The sequence below is a fragment of the Argopecten irradians genome, chromosome 3 (assembly GCF_041381155.1).
Source record: "Argopecten irradians isolate NY chromosome 3, Ai_NY, whole genome shotgun sequence".
Taxonomy (NCBI): Eukaryota; Metazoa; Mollusca; class Bivalvia; order Pectinida; family Pectinidae; genus Argopecten; species Argopecten irradians.
The window spans coordinates 63,222,473-63,250,256 of NC_091136.1; the positions used below are offsets into that span (position 1 = coordinate 63,222,473).

The 27,784-nt window shown below is 38.2% G+C and overlaps 1 protein-coding gene across 1 annotated transcript in view; it reads left to right on the forward strand.

Moving 5' to 3' along the window:
• LOC138319783 (papilin-like) overlaps nucleotides 1–27,784 on the forward strand; it is a 266,069-nt gene that overhangs the window by 77,094 nt on the left and 161,191 nt on the right. Inside the window, exons 6-7 of the mRNA XM_069262918.1 lie at nucleotides 2,152–2,343; nucleotides 3,458–3,548. Coding sequence (XP_069119019.1) covers nucleotides 2,152–2,343; nucleotides 3,458–3,548 — 283 coding nt within the window. The remainder of the gene's footprint in view (nucleotides 1–2,151; nucleotides 2,344–3,457; nucleotides 3,549–27,784) is intronic.

A 27,784-nucleotide genomic window follows, 5' to 3' on the forward strand; every position in this document is an offset into this window, starting at 1 on the left:
AGGTTAAAATCTTTAAACGACTTCTTGAGAATAACTAGGAGGCCGAGAGACCTGATATTGGGCCTGTGACATGCTGGGATGGAGGGCTACCAAGTTTGTTCAGATGAATGACCTTGATAATCATTCAAGGTCACAGAGGTCAAATATGCTAAAATCTTGAAATGACTACCTTGTGTTGTGCTAATGGTCAGATGACCGTTAAGGCCCATGGGCCTCTTGTTAGGTTACCTGAGACGAAGTCTCAAGTAACCTATTCTAATCCCCTTTTGTCCGTTGTTTTCCGTTGTGCGTCGGCTGTTGTCTGTCGTATGGCGATAAACAATTTCCTTTTCGATTTCTTCTCCAAAACTACTACACCAAATTTGTTGAAAGTTTGCAAAAATCTTCCATAGCCAAAGGTCAACCAAGATTGTGAATTATATGGTCCCAGCCCCCCAGGGGGCTGAGGGGTAGGGCCAAAAGGGGGCAAATAGGCTAAAACTTTTAAACTCTTCTTCTCAAATTCCAGAAATGGTAGAATCAAATACTTTTCATAAATGGAAAGGTCTTAAGGTTCTTTACAAAAATTGTGAATTATATTACCCTGGGGTCTCACATTTTCCCCTGGGGAGGGGATCAAGTTTATTATTGTTTTTATAGGAAAAACATTTATGAGCATTATTTGCTCAATTTTCATAGGAAATGAGTCAAATTTTGTTAGAATTATTAGCCTGAGATAGTATTTTAACGTCATATCCATATTAGTCCTGGCCGACCCCCAGGGGCCAGAGGGTGGGGCCAAAATGGGTCAAAATGGCTAAAATTTTGAAATTCTCCTTCTGAATTGACAGATTTGATGCAACCAAATACTCTTCATAGATTGAAAGGTCTTAAAGCCCTTACAAAAAATGTGAATTTCATAGTCATGGTATCTCAGATTTTAAAATTTACTATAATTTGTATAGAAAAAACACATTTATGGGCATTATTTGCCCAATTTTCATAAGATAAGTCAAACTTGGTTAGAATTATTACCCTAAGACATAGCATTTTTAGCCCACCATCATCAGATGGTGGGCTATTCAAATTGCCTTTCTTCCGTGGTCCGTCGTCCGTCCGTCCGTTAATAATTCTTGTTACCGCTATTTCTCAGAAAGTGCTGAAGGGATCTTTTTTAATTTCACATGTAGGTTCCCCTAGGGCCTTAGTTGTGCATATTGCATTTTGGGACCAATCGGTCAACAAGATGGCCGACTGGCGGCCATCTTGGATTTTGATAGTTAAAGTTTGTTACCGCTATTTCTCAGGAAGTTCTGAAGGGATCTTTCTCAAATTTCATATGTATGTTCCCCTTGGATCCTAGTTGCGCATATTGCATTTTTGGATCGATCGGTTTGGCCGACCGGCGGCCATCTTAGATTTTGATAGTTAAAGTTTGTTACCGCTATTTCTCAGAAAGTAATGAAGGAGTCTTTCTCAAATTTCATATGTAGGTTCCCCTAGGACCCTAGTTGTGCATATTGCATTTTGGGACAGATCGGTCAACAAGATGGACTTCAAGAGGCGAGTTAAAAATAAAATAAGCTAAACACTGTTAAATTGTTTCATAATTATACTCATTTTATAAGGAATCCTCCAGAAGGGAACACGAATGTTTTTGTGCTGATGATAGTCTTACACTTCGAGTCAATCCTACATGCCTGTCAGTCTTACACTTACGAGTCAATCCTACATGCCTGTCAGTCTTACACTTACGAGTCAATCCTACATGCCTGTCAGTCTTACACTTACGAGTCAATCCTACATGCCTGTCAGTCTTACACTTACGAGTCAATCCTACATGCCTGTCAGTCTTACACTTACGAGTCAATCCTACATGCCTGTCAGTCTTACACTTACGAGTCAATCCTACATGCCTGTCAGCCTTTATATACTGCTAGGATGAGAACCTTTAATTGGTTACTTAATTTAAATGAAGATTTACATCAACTAAGCATATCTGATCATTTCTGTTTGTAGTTCCTAGTAAAGATACCAGAGTTGTCTACCTTTGAATGTTCTGACATTATATTGGTAGCTGTGACACTAAATAATATCTTGTACTACACACCTGATTTTTCACTAAGGGAAACAATGACGGCTTCATCCTTTGTTTTAACTTTGTGATTACAGTGTACAGCAGACTGTGGGATTGGGAATCAGACACGTCGAGTCTACTGTATCCAGCTAACACCTTCTGAATCGTCCAACTACAAGGTACTCCCGGACCACAAGTGTCCCCAGGACGATATTCCCCCGAGTCAGCAGCAGTGTACAGACACATCCTGTCAGAGTTCAGACTCCAGACCAGAAAGAACGGATGAGGTATCTGTTCTCTGACCAATCCATCATACTGAGATAGGCCTATCTCAATCGTCACCAGGAATTTACATCAATTCTGATCATGTCTGCAATGCTCTAAAATCTATATACTGTGGCAAAATAAATGCATTTCCCTTTATATCAATTTTCAAATAATGTGGATGGTTATCAGTTGAAAAAAATTAAACACTTGCACAATGTTTTCAGTCATGAATGATGATTCTTCATTTGATCTGGGAAAAAAAGTAATTGAGCTTTCTTAGAAATGTTATTTTAAAGAAGCTCAACCGATGACGGAGCATAAATGATATTCATCATTTGAACAAAAATTGGTGTTTAACGGTGTATATATATGTCTAGTCAACTCAAAAAATAATATAAAATAATTTATTTTGCCTTTGGTGCTCGCGTAATAAGTACTTCATTCCATATAGGATATAGTGGCGAGGAATTTTTTCGGGATGTAATCCAATTATTTATCATATTTTTAACTTTAAGTAAAATTAGAAGCTCAAACTTTTCAAAGGTGGAAATGGTATAAAGTAAGTAACTTTTGTAACTGAAGAAAAATACTTAATCGTCTGGTTCTATTTTTGATAGTGAAAAAATACCATTTGTCAGCGGTGGAGCATCTTTTATATGTAGCATACTCAAATTTAGGTAAAACTTTAATTTTTATTAACATTTATGTGTACAAATATTATCAAAATTTTCAAGAGATTTATGGATGAAAATTGTGGAAAAAATACCATTTGTCAGTGGTGGAGCATCTTTTATATGTAGCATACTCAAATTTAGGTAAAACTTTAATTTTTATTTACATTTATGTGTACAAATATTATCAAAACTTTCAAGAGATTAATGGATGAAAATTAAGAAGAACTAAATAATCCATAGATGATATATGGTACAGGTAATGAGGACTCTTCTGGCACTGACATTAAACTCAGGGCCTTATTGTTCAACAGGTGATTAGCTTATAATCTCTTGATTAGTGAAATTGGCTAAAGAATTATTTTCAGTCTTATACTATAAGGAAATGTTTTAAATTATGTGAATGAAAATAAAATCATCATTTTAATTTTATTGAAGATTTTGTTTTGTGCCATCCTTTCAGGAGAGAAGTTGTGAGAATACACTGCATGGTTGTTGTCGTGACGGCAGAACAGCATCCTTAGGACCTGGGTATCAAGGCTGTCCAATAGAGGGTAGGTTAACATCAACTCAAACTCATCCACATTTTGTAAATTAGTTAATCTCCAGAAATTTTTTAGCTGTTATCAATTTTATACCGGTGGGAGTTATGTCCCCTCTATTTGGAAAGATAACATCATTTTTGAAGAATCTTTGGATTATCCCCCCTTACCTGTGGTTGTTTTATTTTGCCAGGATAAAATGGTCTTATCTGATGATTGATAAATGTTGTCATATCCTGAGAACTGTCTACAAACTGCTTGATAGATAAATGTTGTCATATCCTGAGAACTGTCTACAAACTGCTTGATAGATAAATATTGTCATATCCTGAGAACTGTCTACAACCTGCTTGATAGATCGTTACAATGTTAAAAGTTTCTGATTCCGTTAAACTTAAAGCTTTACTAACTTGAGTGCATCATAGGATGTTTCCTACAGGGAGAGCACTTGTTGAATTTAGGCATCAATTTAACTGAAGTAGTTATATGCACTAATGTAAAGGGTTTCTGCTGGGAGCTGGCAGCGGGATATTAGTGTGGCAGCAGATACTTTTCTTACCATCGAATATCTCATGAAAAGTTGTTGGTAAACATTTCTTTTTTACAGAAATTAAAATTTTACTGGTATATGCTGGTTTTGCTAATTTCGAACATGACTCATGATCATTTGATATGTTGACAAATCTAAGTTAATTAAAATGTTCTTGTTTTGTTCTGTTGACTCCTGCTCATTACAACATTGATTTTTGCTACCAGGATATTATATTCTTAATAGGAGTTCTATATCGAGTTGTTTGAAAGGATTGCAGAGGAAAAAATGTAAAAATACAAAAGACTTTTTACATGTGGTATATGTTGGTTCATGTGTAGTAATTGCCATGTGCCTGATTAGACTGTGGAATGTGATAGTGAAGGCCAGCATTTCATGTTCCGTGGCTTAACTATACAAACACATCAAACACATGTAACTAGATTTTAAAAATGATTTTTTGCCATGTTTGAGAACTTTTTATTCCTGGTAGTAATCGGTTGTACAGATTACACCTGGCCCTTATTATAGGAGTTCAGTGAGAAATGTTCTGTCTGATTACTATCAGTTATTGTATCTGCCTATAAACTCTTCCTATAATTGTTTGTCTTACATATAATGTCAAACATTCCTGTGAGGTAAATGTTTACCTCAGAATTTAATTAGACAAAAAGGTTATCGTTGTAGAATATCTTAAAGAGACAATAACACAGAATTATCATTTGCTCATCAAACTTGTTTTAATGGTGATGTAATAATACAAAATAATAAGCAGCAAAATACACCCTACAGAAATGCTTTTAAGTACTGGCGTCTTCTACAGTGTACATAGATAGCTAGCATTATATAATTTAAACAGTTGTCTTAAAAGTTGATTGGTGGTGAATTGAAATGTTTACATAGACAACTGGTGTCTTGAGAGGGTCTTCATGGAAAGGTGTTACCTTGTGAGGGCCTAAATAGACTATTGGTGTCTTGTGAGGGCCTACACATACAGATGATGTCTTGTGAGGGCCTACACAAACAAATGGTGTCTTGTGATGGCCTACACAGACAAATGGTGTTTTGTGAGGGCTTACACAGACAATTGGTGTCTTGTGAGGGCCTACATAGACATATGGTGTCTTATGAGGACCTACATAGACAGATGGTGTCTTTGAAGGGCGTACACATACAGATGGTGACTTGTGAGGGTCTACATAGACAGATGGTGTCTTGTGAGGGCCTATGTAGACAGATGGTTTCTTGTGAGGGCAAATACATACAGATGGTGTCTTGTGAGTGCCTACAGATACAGATTGTGTCTTATGAGTGCCTACTTAGACAGATGGTGTCTTGTGAGGGTGTACACATACAGATGGTGTCTTGTGAGGGCCTATACAGACAAAAAGTGTCTTGTGAGGGCCTACACAGACAAATGGTGTCTAGAGAGGACCTACACAAACAGATGAGTCTTGTGATGGCCTACACAGACAAATAGTGTCTTGTGAGGGCCTACACAGACAAATGGTGTCTTGTGAGGACCTACACAGACAATTGGTGTCTTATGAGGGCCTACATAGACATATGGTGTCTTATGAGGACCTACATAGACAGATGGTGTCTTTGAAGGGCGTACACATACAGATGGTGACTTGTGAGGGTCTACATAGACAAATGGTGTCTTGTGAGGGCCTATGTAGACAGATGGTTTCTTGTGAGGGCGTACACATACAGATGGTGTCTTGTGAGTGCCTACACATACAGATGGTGTCTTATGAGTGCCTACTTAGACAGATGGTGTCTTATGAGGACCTACATAGACAGATGGTGTCTTTGAAGGGTGTACACATACAGATGGTGACTTGTGAGGGCCTACATAGACAGATGGTGTCTTATGAGGGCCTATGTAGACAGATGGTTTCTTGTGAGGGCAAATACATACAGATGGTGTCTTGTGAGTGCCTACAGATACAGATTGTATCTTATGAGTGCCTACTTAGACAGATGGTGTCTTGTGAGGGTGTACACATACAGATGGTGTCTTGTGAGGGCCTATACAGACAAAAAGTGTCTTGTGAGGGCCTACACAGACAAATGGTGTCTAGAGAGGACCTACACAAACAGATGTCTTGTGAGGGACTACACAGACAAATAGTGTCTTGTGAGGGCCTACACAGACAAATGGTGACTTGTGAGGACCTACACAGATAAATTGTGTTTTGTGATGGCCTACACAGACAAATTGTGTCTTGTGAGAGCCTACGCAGACAAATTGTGTTTTGTGATGGCCTACACAGACAAATGGTGTCTTGTGAGAGCCTATACAGACAAATGGTGTTTTGTGATGGCCTACACAGACAAATTGTGTTTTGTGATGGCCTACACAGACAAATGGTGACTTGTGAGAGCCTACACAGACAAATTGTGTTTTGTGATGGCCTACACAGACAAATGGTGTCTTGTGAGGACCTACACAGACAGATGGTGACTTGTGAGAGCCTACACAGACAAATGGTGTTTTGTGATGGCCTACACAGACAAATTGTGTTTTGTGATGGCCTACACAGACAAATGGTGACTTGTGAGAGCCTACACAGACAAATGGTGTTTTGTGATGGCCTACACAGACAAACGGTGACTTGTGAAAGCCTACACAGACAAATTGTGTTTTGTGATGGCCTACACAGACAAATGGTGTCTTGTGAGGTCCTACAAACAAATGGTGACTTGTGAGGTCCTACAATCAAATGGTGTCTTGTGATTGTCTACACAGACAAATAGTGTCTTTTGAGAGCCTTCACAGACATATGCATAGTGTCTTGTGATTGCCTACAAACAAATGATGTCTTATGAGGGCATATGTAGACATATAGTGTCTTGAGAGGGCCTACACGGACAGGTAGTGTCTTGTTCCAAACAATAAATGGTGACATTTTGATTCCCTGAAAAAGATATGGATAAAATATTTTGAAAATATTTAAAGATGCTCCACCGCTGACAAATGGTATTTTTTCACTATCAAAAACAGCAGCAGACGATTTAGTATTTTTCTTCAGTTACAAAAGTTACTTACTTTATACCATTTCCACCTTTGAAAAGTTTGAGCTTCTAATTTTACATCAAGTTAAAAATATAAAAAATAATTAATTGCATCCCGAAAAAATTCGGTGGAACTATATCCTATATGGAATGAAGTACTGATTGCGCATGACCCAAAGGCAAAATAAATTATTTTATATTATTTTTTGTGTTAATTAGACTTATGTATACACGATTAAACACTTATTATTGTTCAAATGATGAATATCATTTATACTCTGTCGGCGGTGGAGCATTTTTAAGCATTGATGTTACTATTTTTTTATTTTATCGGGGTATGAAAAAAAAATTTGTTTGCAAACTGTGTGAATCCGCGTAGCGGATTCTCACAAAAGTTTGCAAACAATATTTTTTTTATACCCCGATAAAATTAAAAAATAATGAAATCAATATTTATAATTAATTTTATTCTCTATTTGATAAAATGAAGTATGTTTAAATGTAACATTATAGTGGTTTTTCAAGAGATTCTTTTTTCCGAATCAATACGCAACGTCAATGTCTCTATTGTGACGTCATGATAACGTCGGGGTTTCGCGCCATTCTCGCATATATTTTTTTCATAGTGGTATGCAAAAAAAATATTGGCCAATCAGAAAGCCAGATTTGGTATGAAAACAAAGAAAAATTAATTATAGCAGCATGACCACTTAAATTGAACCTACTGTCATATATTATACATATACCTACATGTAAAATTGTAGGATTGAAAGAATGCTGTTTTCACTTTGATATGTTCACAATGTAGTTAGGAGTTTCAACAAGGTATTGAAATGTTTTAGCCAATAAATCAAGCTGAATTCACAAAATAAACGTTTGTGTCTCTGAGTTTAAATTAAATGGAATAAACATTTGATGAATGTCTAGAAATTTTTTTCGAGTAAAAGAAAGCTTTAACTCAATCCAAAGGTAAGTCTTTTTATATTGATGGAAAAAATGATCCCAGTAAAGTACAGGTTGATCCAACTTGAGCTAGCTATGGCTACCATCAGGACAGACTTACACTACGGAGGCTGGCCAAACCAATCATTTAAATCAGAGCCTGTTACCACTGAAGTAGTCTTATAAAACAATGTTAAGGATTGTGGATGATCTCTCATTTCTACTGTTCTAACACAAACATAGCATACTCACCTAGATCATGTCATCAGATAAGGAGGCTGAACAAATAGGGGGTAAAGTACCTCCGTATTGGTAAAGTACCTCCGTATTGGTAAAGTACCCCCGTATTGGTAAAGTACCCCCGTATTGGTAAAGTACCTCCGTATTGGTAAAGTACCTCCATATTGGTAAAGTACCCCCGTATTGGTAAAGTACAGCGTCTGGCCATAGACAGACCACTAGCCTACTTTTCTGTCATTGTCCAATACACGAATTATGAAGATTGTGTATGTTAGTGAAAATAAATTATCTAATCCGACAAATAATGTATAAAAGTAAAAGCTTATATCGTTAAAAAAGTTCACATACATTTTTATTAGTCCTATAAAAACCTTCAATAGGCGACCCCTAGCTGCAATATTGTAGCTCAAAAGTATTTTAGACTGAAAATGGTGTCTTCTTTAGAGCTACAATTGTTCCTTATTACTGCAAATGGAGCAAAGTGATGATTATGTAAACCATTATAAAACTTTTGTTTTACATTTTATCGTACTTGTTTGATATAGCTTACCTACTAGGCAATAAAAACGAACCACATAAAATATCAAATTCTCATCGAGGCATTATTTGTTTACATTATACATATGAAGGTCTTTCAGAAGGGAAATTTATACGGCAAGTTCACAAAATGTGATTTTGACGTTTTATGAGCGGTACGGTAGATAGTAAGCATGGTATTTATGTTTGTTTTGGACAAAAATAATATGTAAATGCATAGTAGGCCGGGTACGTATATTCGTTCTAGGCGGCCCCCAGACCCCCATCCTTTTTTTTGCTTCGTGCCTCTATAAATATTTAGATTTTAGGCAGTGCAATTCTGTAACTTTATATTCAAAATATGACATTAGACGTCAAAAATAATAAACGAACATTTTTACATGGCTTCAAATATTTTTTGGGAAAAGTGTACATGAAGTCCTCAGAAAGCAGGATTTATTAGCATTTATTCGAGGGCTTCTGGGGGCCTAGGCGGCCCCCAGACCCCCACCTTAAGATTTTGATATTGCAATTCTGTAAGTAAAAAATATTAAATCAAAACTTCAAATAAAAAATATGACACTTGACACGAAAACCATAAATAAACATCATTAAATGGCTTCAATTATTTTCTGGAAAATGTGTTCATGAAATCCTCAGAATGCAGGATTTTGCACCATTTATTCTAGAGCTTCCTCGCCTGATTTGCTTGGTCACACGCCCCCTCTAACCTCAAAACCTGAATCCGCCCCTGCCCCCGTATTGGTAAAGTACACCCATATTGGTAAAGTACCCCCCATATTGGTAAAGTACCCCCATATTGGTAAAGTACACCCATATTGGTAAAGTACCCCCCGTATTGGTAAAGTACACCCATATTGGTAAAGTACCCCTCATATTGGTAAAGTACACCCATATTGGTAAAGTACACCCATATTGGTAAAGTACCCCCCATATTGGTAAAGTACCCCCCATATTGGTAAAGTACACCCATATTGGTAAAGTACACCCATATTGGTAAAGTACACCCATATTGGTAAAGTACCCCCATATTGGTAAAGTACACCCATATTGGTAAAGTACCCCCATATTGGTAAAGTACCCCCATATTGGTAAAGTACCCCCCATATTGGTAAAGTACCCCCGTATTGGTAAAGTACACCCATATTGGTAAAGTACCCCATATTGGTAAAGTACCCCCGTATTGGTAAAGTACCCCCATATTGGTAAAGTACACCCATATTGGTAAAGTACACCCATATTGGTAAAGTACACCCATATTGGTAAAGTACACCCATATTGGTAAAGTACACCCATATTGGTAAAGTACCCCCGTATTGGTAAAGTACCCCCGCATTGGTAAAGTACCCCCGTATTGGTAAAGTACCCCCCATATTGGTAAAGTACCCCCATATTGGTAAAGTACCCCCGTATTGGTAAAGTACACCCATATTGGTAAAGTACACCCATATTGGTAAAGTACACCCATATTGGTAAAGTACCCCCATATTGGTAAAGTACCCCCGTATTGGTAAAGTACACCCCGTATTGGTAAAGTACCCCCGTATTGGTAAAGTACCCCCGTATTGGTAAAGTACCCCCATATTGGTAAAGTACCCCCATATTGGTAAAGTACCCCCATATTGGTAAAGTACCCCCATATTGGTAAAGTACACCCATATTGGTAAAGTACACCCATATTGGTAAAGTACCCCCATATTGGTAAAGTACCCCCATATTGGTAAAGTACCCCCATATTGGTAAAGTACCCCCATATTGGTAAAGTACCCCCCATATTGGTAAAGTACCCCCATATTGGTAAAGTACACCCATATTGGTAAAGTACCCCCCATATTGGTAAAGTACCCCCATATTGGTAAAGTACCCCCATATTGGTAAAGTACCCCCATATTGGTAAAGTACCCCCATATTGGTAAAGTACCCCCATATTGGTAAAGTACACCCCATATTGGTAAAGTACCCCCATATTGGTAAAGTACATATTGGTAAAGTACCCCCATATTGGTAAAGTACCCCATATTGGTAAAGTACCCCCATATTGGTAAAGTACCCCCATATTGGTAAAGTACCCCATATTGGTAAAGTACCCCCATATTGGTAAAGTACCCCCATATTGGTAAAGTACCCCCATATTGGTAAAGTACCCCCATATTGGTAAAGTACACCCATATTGGTAAAGTACACCCATATTGGTAAAGTACCCCCCATATTGGTAAAGTACACCCATATTGGTAAAGTACACCCATATTGGTAAAGTACCCCCGTATTGGTAAAGTACCCCCCATATTGGTAAAGTACCCCCATATTGGTAAAGTACCCCCATATTGGTAAAGTACCCCCATATTGGTAAAGTACCCCCATATTGGTAAAGTACCCCCATATTGGTAAAGTACCCCCATATTGGTAAAGTACCCCCATATTGGTAAAGTACCCCCATATTGGTAAAGTACCCCCATATTGGTAAAGTACCCCCATATTGGTAAAGTACCCCCATATTGGTAAAGTACCCCCATATTGGTAAAGTACCCCCATATTGGTAAAGTACCCCCATATTGGTAAAGTACCCCCATATTGGTAAAGTACCCCCATATTGGTAAAGTACCCCCATATTGGTAAAGTACCCCCATATTGGTAAAGTACCCCCATATTGGTAAAGTTACCCCCATATTGGTAAAGTACCCCCATATTGGTAAAGTACCCCCATATTGGTAAAGTACCCCCATATTGGTAAAGTACCCCCATATTGGTAAAGTACCCCCATATTGGTAAAGTACACCCATATTGGTAAAGTACCCCCATATTGGTAAAGTACCCCCATATTGGTAAAGTACCCCCATATTGGTAAAGTACCCCCATATTGGTAAAGTACCCCATATTGGTAAAGTACCCCCATATTGGTAAAGTACCCCCATATTGGTAAAGTACCCCATATTGGTAAAGTACCCCCCATATGGTAAAGTACCCCCTATTGGTAAAGTACCCCCATATTGGTAAAGTACCCCCATATTGGTAAAGTACCCCCATATTGGTAAAGTTACCCCGTATTGGTAAAGTACCCCCATATTGGTAAAGTACCCCCATATTGGTAAAGTACCCCCATATTGGTAAAGTACCCCCCATATTGGTAAAGTACCCCCGTATTGGTTAAAGTACCCCCGTATTGGTAAAGTACCCCCCGTATTGGTAAAGTACCCCCGTATTGGTAAAGTACCCCCATATTGGTAAAGTACACCCATATTGGTAAAGTACCCCCATATTGGTAAAGTACCCCCCATATTGGTAAAGTACCCCCGTATTGGTAAAGTACACCCATATTGGTAAAGTACCCCCATATTGGTAAAGTACCCCCATATTGGTAAAGTACCCCCCATATTGGTAAAGTACCCCCATATTGGTAAAGTACACCCCATATTGGTAAAGTACCCCCATATTGGTAAAGTACCCCCATATTGGTAAAGTACCCCCGTATTGGTAAAGTACACCCATATTGGTAAAGTACCCCCCTATTGGTAAAGTACCCCCATATTGGTAAAGTACCCCCCATATTGGTAAAGTACACCCATATTGGTAAAGTACACCCATATTGGTAAAGTACCCCCATATTGGTAAAGTACCCCCATATTGGTAAAGTACCCCCGTATTGGTAAAGTACCCCCATATTGGTAAAGTACCCCCATATTGGTAAAGTACCCCCATATTGGTAAAGTACACCCATATTGGTAAAGTACACCCATATTGGTAAAGTACACCCATATTGGTAAAGTACACCCATATTGGTAAAGTACCCCCCATATTGGTAAAGTACCCCCGTATTGGTAAAGTACACCCATATTGGTAAAGTACCCCCATATTGGTAAAGTACACCCATATTGGTAAAGTACCCCCATATTGGTAAAGTACCCCCGTATTGGTAAAGTACCCCCATATTGGTAAAGTACCCCCATATTGGTAAAGTACACCCATATTGGTAAAGTACCCCCATATTGGTAAAGTACCCCCCATATTTAAGTGTAAAGTACCCCCATATTGGTAAAGTACCCCCATATTGGTAAAGTACCCCCATATTGGTAAAGTACCCCCCATATTGGTAAAGTACCCCCATATTGGTAAAGTACCCCCATATTGGTAAAGTACCCCCATATTGGTAAAGTACCCCCATATTGGTAAAGTACCCCATATTGGTAAAGTACACCCATATTGGTAAAGTACACCCATATTGGTAAAGTACCCCCATATTGGTAAAGTACCCCCATATTGGTAAAGTACCCCCATATTGGTAAAGTACCCCCGTATTGGTAAAGTACACCCATATTGGTAAAGTACCCCCCATATTGGTAAAGTACCCCCATATTGGTAAAGTACCCCCATATTGGTAAAGTACCCCCATATTGGTAAAGTACCCCCATATTGGTAAAGTATGTAAGTACCCCCGTATTGGTAAAGTACCCCCATATTGGTAAAGTACCCCCGTATTGGTAAAGTACCCCCATATTGGTAAAGTACCCCCCATATTGGTAAAGTACCCCCATATTGGTAAAGTACCCCCATATTGGTAAAGTACACCCATATTGGTAAAGTACCCCCGTATTGGTAAAGTACCCCCATATTGGTAAAGTACCCCCCATATTGGTAAAGTACACCCATATTGGTAAAGTACCCCCCATATTGGTAAAGTACCCCCATATTGGTAAAGTACACCCATATTGGTAAAGTACACCCATATTGGTAAAGTACCCCCCATATTGGTAAAGTACCCCCGTATTGGTAAAGTACCCCCATATTGGTAAAGTACCCCCGTATTGGTAAAGTACCCCCATATTGGTAAAGTACCCCCATATTGGTAAAGTACCCCCGTATTGGTAAAGTACACCCATATTGGTAAAGTACCCCCATATTGGTAAAGTACCCCCATATTGGTAAAGTACCCCCCATATTGGTAAAGTACCCCCGTATTGGTAAAGTACACCCATATTGGTAAAGTACCCCCCATATTGGTAAAGTACCCCCATATTGGTAAAGTACCCCCATATTGGTAAAGTACCCCCATATTGGTAAAGTACACCCATATTGGTAAAGTACCCCCCATATTGGTAAAGTACCCCCATATTGGTAAAGTACACCCATATTGGTAAAGTACCCCCGTATTGGTAAAGTACCCCCATATTGGTAAAGTACCCCCCATATTGGTAAAGTACCCCCATATTGGTAAAGTACCCCCATATTGGTAAAGTACCCCCATATTGGTAAAGTACACCCATATTGGTAAAGTACACCCATATTGGTAAAGTACACCCATATTGGTAAAGTACCCCCATATTGGTAAAGTACCCCCCATATTGGTAAAGTACCCCCCATATTGGTAAAGTACACCCATATTGGTAAAGTACCCCATATTGGTAAAGTACCCCCATATTGGTAAAGTACCCCCATATTGGTAAAGTACCCCCATATTGGTAAAGTACCCCCGTATTGGTAAAGTACCCCCATATTGGTAAAGTACCCCCATATTGGTAAAGTACCCCCATATTGGTAAAGTACCCCCCATATTGGTAAAGTACCCCCGTATTGGTAAAGTACCCCCGTATTGGTAAAGTACCCCCCGTATTGGTAAAGTACCCCCGTATTGGTAAAGTACCCCCGTATTGGTAAAGTACCCCCATATTGGTAAAGTACCCCCATATTGGTAAAGTACCCCCATATTGGTAAAGTACCCCCCATATTGGTAAAGTACCCCCATATTGGTAAAGTACCCCCATATTGGTAAAGTACCCCCATATTGGTAAAGTACCCCCATATTGGTAAAGTACCCCCTATTGGTAAAGTACCCCCGTATTGGTAAAGTACCCCCATATTGGTAAAGTACCCCCATATTGGTAAAGTACCCCCATATTGGTAAAGTACCCCCATATTGGTAAAGTACCCCCATATTGGTAAAGTACCCCATATTGGTAAAGTACCCCCATTGGTAAAGTACACCCATATTGGTAAAGTACCCCCATATTGGTAAAGTACCCCCCATATTGGTAAAGTACCCACCATATTAGTAAAGTACACCCATATTGGTAAAGTACCCCCCATATTGGTAAAGTACCCCCATATTGGTAAAGTACACCCATATTGGTAAAGTACCCCCCATATTGGTAAAGTACCCACCATATTAGTAAAGTACACCCATATTGGTAAAGTACACCCATATTGGTAAAGTACCCCCATATTGGTAAAGTACACCCATATTGGTAAAGTACCCCCATATTGGTAAAGTACACCCATATTGGTAAAGTACCCCCCATATTGGTAAAGTACACCCATATTGGTAAAGTACACCCATATTGGTAAAGTACACCCATATTGGTAAAGTACCCCCATATTGGTAAAGTACACCCATATTGGTAAAGTACCCCCCATATTGGTAAAGTACACCCATATTGGTAAAGTACCCCTGTATTGATAAAGTACCCCCCTTTTGGTAAAGTACACCCATATTGGTAAAGTACACCCATATTGGTAAAGTACACCCATATTGGTAAAGTACCCCCCATATTGGTAAAGTACACCCATATTGGTAAAGTACCCCTGTATTGATAAAGTACCCCTCCTATTGGTAAAGTACCCCTGTATTGATAAAGTACCCCCGTATTGGTAAAGTACCCCCGTATTGGTAAAGTACCCCCATATTGGTAAAGTACCCCCCTATTGGTAAAGTACCCCCGTATTGGTAAAGTACCCCTGTATTGATAAAGTACCCCTGTATTGGTTAAGTACCTCCATATTGGTAAAGTACACCCGTATTGGTAAAGTACCCCCATATTGGTAAAGTACCCCCGTATTGGTAAAGTACCCCCATATTGGTAAAGTACCCCCATATTGGTAAAGTTCACCCATATTGGTAAAGTACCCCCATCAAATAAAGAACCAAAATACAATTCTTATTGTTTGTTCTGCATCACCCCATTAGTTCTATCCCAATTTTATATGGAGGCAGGGCATTAATGTTTTACATTAGTAATTTATTAACAGAGTTACTAATGAATTGGAGGATGTAGCTGATGAGGACTAGATTCACTTAAAAATTTATCTTTGGGATATTTATATGGTGCGACAGGGTGTATTAAAATCAATCTGACACCAATGTGATTCCTTTGTCAGAGAACAATAGCTGCAGTACAATGGATTCTCTGTATCAAATGTTATTGTTGTTTTAGTGTGTGAGGGTCCAAATGCAATGGAGGAAAAAATTATGAAATTCTGTTTTTTTTCCCCAAATTATTGTATGTTTCTAAAATATTGTTTGAATAACTTTCCATTCACCCAGGAGTTTCCATCAAAGTTTTGTTGAATGGTACTTAGTTTGTGTTCTTCTGATATATATATTGTAATTATTGTGATAGTATTGCTTTTAAGTGTCAGACTTTAAAAGTTTATAGTTATTGCTCTTATTTAAATGTGATGCTAAGAAAAAACACAACAGTTTGTTTGATGCTCCATACGCTTGGGGAAGGTGCAAGTTGTTAAAAAACAATTTCATGTTTGACTCCTGAGAATAATAAGTATCAAATGATCTGAACCAAGGAAGGGGTTGCCTTTCTGAATAGCTGGGTCCCATAAACAGCTTTTTATATCTGGTAGCTACCTGACTGCTCACAGCCCTGTATGAGGAGAGCATTAACATCAGCTAATCTCTGTCCTATTAACAGACTTACAATCCAGACAAATAGAATTATAACATAGCATAACTACATCAAAGACTAGTTCAGGTTTGATAGGAGCTAATGAAAAAAAGTCAACAGATTCAAGCTAAATCATCAGACATTAATGATAATATCATGATCTATTGGATACATGCTTGTTTGATTTATCATATTACATGTATATCAGCTGGTTATCTCTCTACTGAAGGCTTGAAATCTTGATAAATGGAAGCTAGATTTATCTGGTTAATTGAAATACTAAACAATTTGATCATGCTCAATGTTTTAAGTTGTAGATATAAGACACAACAGTAATGCAGGATGGTATGGGTTAAGTAATAAGAATGGAGGTTTAAATTCTTATGGTTGATGATGGTATACAATGTAGCTGTCTCCTGAGGAGGGTATACAATGTAACTGTCACCTGATGTACAATGTAACTGTCTCCTGATGAGGGTATACAATGTAGCTGTCTCCTGATGAGGGTAGACAAAGTAACTGTCTCCTGATAATGGTATACAATAAAACTGTCTCCTGATAATGGTATACAATGTAGCTGTCTCCTGATGATGGTATACAATGTAACTGTCTCCTGTTGAGGGTATACAATGTAGCTGTCTCCTGATGATGGTATACAATGTAGCTGTCACCTGATGAGGATATACAATGTAACTGTCTCCTGATGATGGTATACAATGTAGTTATCTCCAGATGAGGGTATACAATGTAACTGTCTCCTGATGAGGGTATACAATGTAGCTGTCTCCTGATGAGGATATACAATGTAACTGTCTCCTGATGAGAGGATACAATGTAACTGTCTCCTGATGATGGTATACAATGTAAGTGTCTCCTGATGAGGGTATACAATGTAACTGTCTCATGATGATGGTATACAATGTAACTGTCTCCTGATGAGGGTATACAATGTAACTGTTTCCTGATGCGGGCATACAATTTAGCTGTCACCTGATGAGGATATACAAGGTAACTGTCTCCTGATGAGGGTAGACAATGTAACTGTCTCCTGTATTTGTCTCCTGATGAGAGTATGCAATGTAACTGTCTCCTGATGAGGGTATACAATGTAGCTGATTCCTGATGAGGGTATAAAATGTTACTGTCTCCAGATGAGGGTATAAAATGTAGCTGTCTCCTGATGAGGGTATACAATGTACCTGTCTCCTGATGATGGTATACAAAGTAGCTGTCTGCTGATAATGGTATACAATGTAGCTGTCTCATGATGATGTATACAATGTAACTGTCTCCTGATGAGGGTACAATGTAACTGTATCCTGATGATGGTATACAATGTAGCTGTCTCCTGATGATGGTATACAATGTAACTGTCTCCTGATGATGGTATACAATGTAGCTGTCTCCTGATGATGGTATACAATGTAACTGTCTCCTGATTAGGGTATACAATGTAGCTGTCTCCTAATGAGGGTATACAATGTAGCTGTGTCCTGATGAGGGTATACAATGTAACTTTCTCCTGATGAGGGTATGCAATGAAGCTGTCTTCTGATGAGGGTATATAATGTAACTGTCTTCTGATGAGGGTATACAATGTAGCTGTGTCCTGTTGATGGTATACAATGTAACTGTCTCCTGATGAGGGTACAATGTAGATGTCTCCTGATGAGGGTATTCAATGTAGCTGTCTCCTGATGAGGGTATACAATGTAGCTTTCTTCTGATGACAGTATACAATGTAGCTGCCTCCTGATGAGGGTATACAATGTACCTATCTCCTGATGAGGGTATACAATGTAGCTGTCTCCTGATGAGGGTATACGATGTAACTGTCTCCTGATGATGGTATACAATGTAACTGTATCCTGATGAGGGTATACAATGTAACTGTCTCCTAATGAGAGTATAAAATATAGCTGTCTCCTGATGATGATATACAATGTAACTGTCTCCTGATGAGGGTATACAATGTAACTTTCTCGTGATGAGGGTATACAATGTAGCTGTCTCCTGACAAGGGAAATTATCAATTGCATGTTATTCATATAATATTTTTCTTCAGAACTCGTTATGAGGCTGTAATTTACATCCTTTATTGCTAGTGTCATGCAGGATCAGGTGTATAGAACATTGTGTTGCTAATCGGTTTGGAGATGAAAAACCAAGATGTGCATTGAATAAAACTTAAAATTTGTTTGGAACAGGTTTTCTATTTAATGGGAAATAAGAATATTTATTGACCAATTTACCATACTAATAGATTTATATATAAGGGCACATAGAAGCTTGGTGTTTTTATGTTGTGTTGGAGGTGCATGTCATACTGTCATTTGTGATCAATCAAACTGAGGGTGTACACATTGGTATATCACAGTCATATCACTTCTACAGGTACTAAATCATATCATTCTTATATTACACTAGAGATAAAACCACTTAATGAGTATAACTGCAGTGCCTAATTTGTATGAGCGTGGAAATGAATGGCCTTACTTATACAATGAACACTGTATTTAACACTACAGTTCTGTGACTACTGCAATTGTTGATGCATGTCCACAGTCATTAGGGAAAAAAGAATCATGCTACCTGTGAACCTGTAGATATTTCAAAGGTGTTTGTATGTAAATGGGTATAATTTAAAATGTTTTAATTGAGGTGTAGAGATTATAATTTTACCTAGGGGAATATTTGCCTGTAGATAGATGTGTCTGTAGTAGTTAGACATCTGCAGGCTGATTTACTTAATTTGTATACTGTTTCTCATTAGGACAGATGTCCAATGATACTGCTGTTTTATTAAATAGCCCTGTATATATACATGAACATAGAATCATGTTGCTAGATATTCTGGACTGTTTCTGAATTTCAGTTTTACATGTGTCCATATATTACAATGCTAAACAAAACTATTATGAAATTATATATTTTCTGACAAAACTTTGGATAAGATATAGAACAGACCTCTTCAAGATACTTTGTAGTAGATTGGGTCTATCAATCTTTGATTGTTAATTTGAACAGTACTTTGGCATATGTATTCAACAAACTTCTTGAACCTTTAGGTATTTAATAGAGCAGGTTGCTTGTGTCTTTTTAGATTGAACAAGTTTATTAAATTTGGTTCAATTTTAGCATAAGTGTGTGTTTTAGAACAGGTCTATCGGGCCTTTTTGTTTTTCAGTTTTGTAGATTAGGCTTCATGGATCTTTGGTAGAACATGACTCTTGAATTTTTTATTGTTTTGTAGACTAAGAACATGCCCCTTGAACTTTTTGTAGAACAGGAATCTTAGGCCTTTTATTATTTTGTACATTATCAACAGGCCAAATGGACTTCTATGTTGATTGGTAGAACAGGACATTTTATTGTTTTATAGATTAAGAACAGACCCATAGAACATAGAACAGGACTCTTGGACCTTTTATTTTTTTGTAGATTAGTAACATGCCCAATGGACCTTTTGAATAGGTCCCTTTTCCTGTAAAGGAGATCTATCTATTGATGTATCTCCTGTTTTTGTTGTAGCTCTAACAGCTGGTGTTAATAGTCTGTATATCCATAATTTTTTCTCACAAACTTAAAAAAAAAAAATCCAAACTACTTTTTGAATTATACTTCTAAATGTTTGTGAACATACATATTAGACACACACATGTACACTGCTGATTAACTTTTACCTGAGTTTTTACCTGTGTTATGAGTAGCGTGCACTGCCTATGGGTGCCACTACTGCGAGGGTAGACTGACTGAGTGGAGTGGTGTAGTATCATTAGCGGCAGAAGCTACTGTAGATGAAAGGAGATGCGATGGAGGGAATCCTGTTTATGTTACGTGTGACCGACTAGCATTTAAACCTTCCACATCATGGATAGCATGTTTTCTACCCAAAATATTTCTACATGCTGGTTGATGTCATAGGAACAACCTGTCATTTTCCATTTTAATTCTGCTTTTGTTTTTCTTTATGTTGGCTTGAAAGCATGAACCATTCGGAAAAGTTTATTAGTGTTTTATGGTATTGCAGTGAAGTCTTTCATGAGTGTATATAAGGAGTATGTTTTATTTCACAAATGAATGAGGATTACCACTGATATTTTGGATTAATTTTGAAGATGAAGATGAAGGTTTGGTTGTGTGTGGTGTTACTGGTGATGTGTCTCAGTGTGTCGTATGGGAGGAGAAGGAGTAGGGAGAGGAACACCAGATATCGTGGATTTGTTCCTTATATATTGTCTCTTTATGCCGATAAAGGTAACCATAGAACAACAAAATCTCGTGTTAATGTTACAAAGAATCCCAAGTATGTTGTAATCGACCTCCAAAATTCTCGTCCAAAAGACCAGCCAACAAGTCCTGTGACACAGCCTACCAAAAAGCCTGTCCTAGACTCTCCTCGCACTCCTAAGCCTGTGAAAAAAGGGAAACTTGTGCGTACCAGGGGGCCTATACTAGAACTTACACAGGCTACCACAAGTAGGCCGAGGATTCCAGACTCCAAACCTACTTGGCCTCCGGTCAGTTCTGTAGTGGAGTTGTCTGGGGTTGACCGATCTGACCCTTGGACAAAGTGGAAGCAACTCACAGGTAAATTTTTAGTATAGATAAAAGAGGTGTAATTTACTAAAATATTTTGTAACAATCATCTTTTATTTCACTTTTCATTCTTTAGTAAATTTTTAAATTAATTCTTTAATATTTGATAGAAAGAATATTATGTTTTTACTGAAAAAAGGTTTTAAATATTTGTTACATTCCTATAAAGGCACTGACACTTTCGGTACGGTTATATGTGCACTATTAACACGTACATACTAAAATGATTTGGGAAAATAACAATAAAGGGAGACCTCTACCAGATTGAGATGGGAACAGGTTTACAAGGTGATGGGTACATATGTTGGTCTTGTGCACTGTTGCAGAAACATGAGTTTGTCATTGATAAGTAATAAAACTTGATGGTGGAAGTTATTTGAGTGGCTGATTAAAGAACTAAACATTTGTGTGATGGTGTAGTTAGGATTATAATTATCTAAGTATCATTATTGATGAATCAGCCACACAAGGAGACGACAGCCAGCTTAGGAAAACTCTTCTATAATTAATCAAAGTGATTTAAGTAACACAAAGCTGGCATACTGTCTAGTACATGTCTGTACATTTGGGTTAGGGGGAGGGGGTTGTTGTTGGAGTTTAGGTTGGGGATACTTGGCTGGGAGAAGTTGTCTTCGTTCTGGGCCGACAGTTGTAGTTATTTTGAATTTGCCTAATATTTGGATCAGTTATGGACAAGCATACCTGATATCTAGAACATGGTCCTGGGCAGGGATGATTGACAGCCCTGTAACCGTAGCTCTAACTGCTGTTTTGTCCTCCTGTCAGCTCGCCCTATCATTACCATAACTTAAACTTCTCAGCCCTAATCCCCCAATGATTTGCTGATTTCTTGATTTCTACTGATCACTTTGAAGTTTTCAATTACACCAGACATCCCCCTGTAACCAATACTGACACAAGTTCAGGTTACAAAGACGATGTCTCAATACCGGCTCCTAATTCCTTTGTTAAAACAATTAACATCTATTTGTGTAGAGTTGAGACTTTATCTATATCTGACCATTATCTGTCCTGTAGTTAGAGAGTAAGGCAATGTGTCCTTGGCTTTAGTTTGATAGAGTGTAAATTAGTTACTTAATCATGTATTATCTTTCATACAAAGTTGTCTCCACTTTATTGTTGTCTTAGCTGGCCTGGCTGAATCTTGTCATTGATTACAATGTATTATGTATACTGTATTGTAAAACAATTACTAATGGAAATGAAGCATTTATCTTTTTAATTTCATACATGAATGAATGAGGAGCAAACCATTTTAATTTTACGTCTCCATTTCCCCCTAAATGCCATCATTATGTCATATCCCTGCCCTGTCAAATCTTGTCCTTGTCCGGTCCTTTCCCTGCCCTGTCCCATCTTGTCCTTGCCCTGTCCTTGTCCTGCCCTGTCCCATATTGTCCTTGTCCTGCCCTGTCCCATCTTGTCCTTGCCCTGCCCTGTCCAATCTTGTCCTTGTCCTGTCCTTACCCTGCCCATTCCCATCTTGTCCTTGCCCTGTCCTTGTCCTGCCCTGTCCCATCTTGTCCTTGCCCTGCCCTGTCCCATCATGTCCTTGCTCTGTCCCTGTCCTGCCCTGTCCCATCTTGTCCTTGCCCTGTCCTTGTGCTGCCCTGTCCCATTATGTCCTTGTCCTGCCCTGTCCCATCTTGTCCTTGCCCTGCCCTGTCCCATATTGTCCTTGTCCTGCCCTGTTCTATCTTGTCCTTGCCCTGTCCCATCCTGTCCTTGTTCTTGTCCTTGTCCTGCCCTGTCCCATATTGTCTTTGTCCTGTCCTGTCCCATCTTGTCCTGCCCAGTCCCATCCTGTCCTTGTTCTTGTCCTTGTCTTTGCTCTGTCCCATCTTGTCCTTGTTCTTGTCCTTTTCCTTTGACCTTGTTCTCATTCTTGTCCTTGTCTTGTCATTGTTCTTGTCCTCATTCTGTCCTAACCCTGCCCTGTCCCATCTTGTCCTTGCCCTGTCCTTGGACTGTCCTGTTCAATCTTGTCCTTACCCTGACCTTGGACTGTCCTGTCCCATCTTGTCATCACTGTCCTGTCCCATCCTGTCCTTATCCTGTCCTTGTCCTGTCCTGTCCCATCTCGTCATTGCCCTGTCCCATCCTGTCCTTGTCCTGTCTTTTCCTGTCCTATCCTCTGTCTTGCCCCAATGTCATATGAGACAAACCAATGATTGTGACTTTGAGTTTTGAACATGTTGAACAGGAGGGAATTGAGAAATGTAATAAATAAGTAATACATGATAGCTATAGTTAGACGATATCTAAAAACATCAAATTGTGATTGACACCACAAAAGTATGCATTTACAAATGTATTTCATATGATTTCAAAAGTACATAATTTAATTTTATGATATGAAAAAGACCATAAGAAATCATGAAAGTTGTCAGAAACTTGCCATTTCATGGAATTTATTAGGTCAGAATATCAACTTTTTATGATGTTAAAATCATGATTAAGTGCTGGTATCGTTTCTTAAGAGACTTTTAAGTGAATATTTATTGGTTAAAGCTACTGTTTTATGTTTAGATGAAGTGTGGGAAGTTCAGATATGAATGTGATTAAGTTTCTGTAGAAATAAAGAATTAGATAAAGCTGTTATTAAATCATTATTTCTTTTGATATATGATAATTCAGAAGACTACATTATGCCTAATACAAGTAAATCTTTGAAAAAAGTATGAACTTACATGTACGTGTATTGCATTAAAAATGTTTCATATAGACTATTACTATGTCCATTTACACACGTTTGTATGCATGGTGTCCCTAGGTATAATTGTCCATTTACACATGTTTGTATGCATGGTGTCCCTAGGTATAATTGTCCATTTACACACATAATTGTCCATTTACACATGTTTGTATGCATGGTGTCCCTAGGTATAATTGTCCATTTACACACGTTTGTATGCATGGTGTCCCTAGGTATAATTGTCCATTTACACACGTTTGTATGCATGGTGTCCCTAGGTATAATTGTCCATTTACACACGTTTGTATGCATGGTGTCCCTAGGTATAATTGTCCATTTACACACGTTTGTATGCATGGTGTCCCTAGGTATAATTGTCCATTTACACACGTTTGTATGCATGGTGTCCCTAGGTATAATTGTCCATTTACACACGTTTGTATGCATGGTGTCCCTAGGTATAATTGTCCATTTACACACGTTTGTATGCATGGTGTCCCTAGGTATAGTTGTCCATTTACACACGTTTGTATGCATGGTGTCCCTAGGTATAATTGTCCATTTACACACGTTTGTATGCATGGTGTCCCTAGGTATAGTTGTCCATTTACACACGTTTGTATGCATGGTGTCCCTAGGTATAGTTGTCCATTTACACATGTTTGTATGCATGGTGTCCCTAGGTATAGTTGTCCATTTACACATGTTTGTATGCATGGTGTCCCTAGGTATAATTGTCCATTTACACATGTTTGTATGCATGGTGTCCCTAGGTATAATTGTCCATTTACACACGTTTGTATGCATGGTGTCCCTAGGTATAGTTGTCCATTTACACACGTTTGTATGCATGGTGTCCCTAGGTATAATTGTCCATTTACACACGTTTGTATGCATGGTGTCCCTAGGTATAATTGTCCATTTACACACGTTTGTATGCATGGTGTCCCTAGGTATAATTGTCCATTTACACACGTTTGTATGCATGGTGTCCCTAGGTATAGTTGTCCATTTACACATGTTTGTATGCATGGTGTCCCTAGGTATAATTGTCCATTTACACACGTTTGTATGCATGGTGTCCCTAGGTATAATTGTCCATTTACACATGTTTGTATGCATGGTGTCCCTAGGTATAATTGTACATTTACCCACGTTTGTATGCATGGTGTCCCTAGGTATAGTTGTCCATTTACACATGTTTGTATGCATGGTGTCCCTAGGTATAGTTGTCCATTTACACATGTTTGTATGCATGGTGTCCCTAGGTATAGTTGTCCATTTACACATGTTTGTATGCATGGTGTCCCTAGGTATAATTGTCCATTTACACACGTTTGTATGCATGGTGTCCCTAGGTATAGTTGTCCATTTACACACGTTTGTATGCATGGTGTCCCTAGGTATAGTTGTCCATTTACACACGTTTGTATGCATGGTGTCCCTAGGTATAGTTGTCCATTTACACATGTTTGTATGCATGGTGTCCCTAGGTATAATTGTCCATTTACACACGTTTGTATGCATGGCGTCCCTAGGTATAATTGTCCATTTACACACGTTTGTATGCCTGGTGTCCCTAGGTATAATTGTCCATTTACACACGTTTGTATGCATGGTGTCCCTAGGTATAATTGTCCATTTACACACGTTTGTATGCATGGTGTCCCTAGGTATAATTGTCCATTTACACACGTTTGTATGCATGGTGTCCCTAGGTATAATTGTCCATTTACACACGTTTGTATGCATGGTGTCCCTAGGTATAATTGTCCATTTACACACGTTTGTATGCATGGTGTCCCTAGGTATAATTGTCCATTTACACACGTTTGTATGCATGGTGTCCCTAGGTATAATTGTCCATTTACACACGTTTGTATGCATGGTGTCCCTAGGTATAATTGTCCATTTACACACGTTTGTATGCATGGTGTCCCTAGGTATAATTGTCCATTTACACACGTTTGTATGCATGGTGTCCCTAGGTATAATTGTCCATTTACACACGTTTGTATGCATGGTGTCCCTAGCTATAATACATCATTACCAATTGTAATATTTGATACCACATTTGTAACTGGTTCCTGATATATAAGACATTATTACCGGTGACTAGACCTGAGCCAATAATCAGTGTGATACTTAAATGTTTTAACTGGTTTACCAGTTGATATTAATACCAAAAATTTATGGTTCTTCAATACAGATATTAAATGAGCATCTTAATGCTTGCATGCTGTTAGATATTCAATGATATCAAGCTTTGATCCTCCCATATGTTTGATTTGGCTTACAGATTATTTTTCATACTTTCATCGCTGAAAATAATATAACAGTAATGATATTAATACCTTGAAAGATGCCAGCAAATGTATTGAGGTATGACCCATAGAGGATAGCAACATAGGTGTACGTCTGGTCCTAAAGGACGCCCACATCCTATTGGTGAGAATTAAGACTACCATTACAGAAATGAATATTGAATGTGCTGTCTCCCCATTACTGATGGCTTGGCTATTTGATCAACTTGATATGGTGTAAGTAGTAGATCAGTTTTTCACTTTAAAAAAGAAAGTTTCATAAAACAATTTTTGATTCGTGACCACATACAACATCAACCCTCAGTTTAAAACATTACACAGTTTTGTTGTCCGTGCAGAGTGTCTATACCACAAATAGGATCTCCTATGTCATCACCTTACTGTTGGGCATTTAAGCATGCAAGTGTGTAATTTGGGACTCGGGTACAACTCAAGCTGTTAGCTGGTGAATGGAACTCTACCAGACTTTTTAGACTGCCTGTTTTTTTTTGTTTTCATTTGTATGAATGAATACAAGATTCAGAGAGGCATAAAATTTGACGTTATAACATTTCTTTTAGGTTTTTGTGTGAAGAAAAAAATGGAATATGTGCTATGAATAATGTTTGATAGCACTTTAAGATACTCCAAGTAGCTAATATATATCCCAGCAGCTTCAATACAAATCAGATAGGCTTAGTTTTTATCAAAGTTTCAGCAAAGTTTTTAAGTTAAATCGGATCAACTAAAGTAGATAAAAGCTACACTGTTAGGTATTGAGGTAAGGACACTGATGACAATGCTATTGCATCACAGCTTATCTGAATTTACTTGGTCCAATGAAGCCCACCTGAAGTACGTCTGTCCAACAGAGGCTGACGAGACTCAGATGTCTTCATACATAGGTACCAGGTGTGGGCAGGCTACAGAGAATAATGAGGGGTAGTCTAGGTAATAAGCTATTGACCTCTTGTGAACTTTGACCTCATATACCCTAGAGATGTCCTCATACCTAGATGTAGATAGGCTGGTATAGAATACACTGGTCTAGGTATCTTTGTTGACCTCTTGTGACCTTGACCTCTTTTGACCTAGAGTGTCTGAGGGATGTCCCCATACCTAGATATGGATAGGCTGTATAGAATACAGTGAGTCTATGTAACCTCTGGTGACCTTTTCTGACCTTTAGTGGCTATAGAGATATAGTTTTAAAAGGAAACTGTGATGTCTGATATCCTTTGATTAGTTGATTACTCATTATAGATGAGATTTTTAGGGTATCATGAAAGCTGAACAATAATTCCATATTTTATATTTGATGGCTCCTAGTGTGGAAGTCTATCTGTGATATTTGGGAATCTGGTGACACACAATTGTGTTGTCCTGAAATAAGAAACAGAAACAATTGCTTATTGCTTACTCATCTAGACGAGTAGCTTTGTTGTATGTAGAATTAGGATATAAAGTCATCTGTAGGAAGGTCACCATATATGAATATTAACAATAAAGATTTTATCAGACTTCTGCTGACAAAAAGGTGTTTATACTATACACATTTGACCTATATATATATTGTCTAAATAGAGCTCCTTAAATGGGTAATGGCCAGTCACAATGACCACTTTAAACGTAGCCTGAAATGGTAATGATATTGTAGATGATAAAAATCAGTAATATGTTGTGTAGAGCGGATA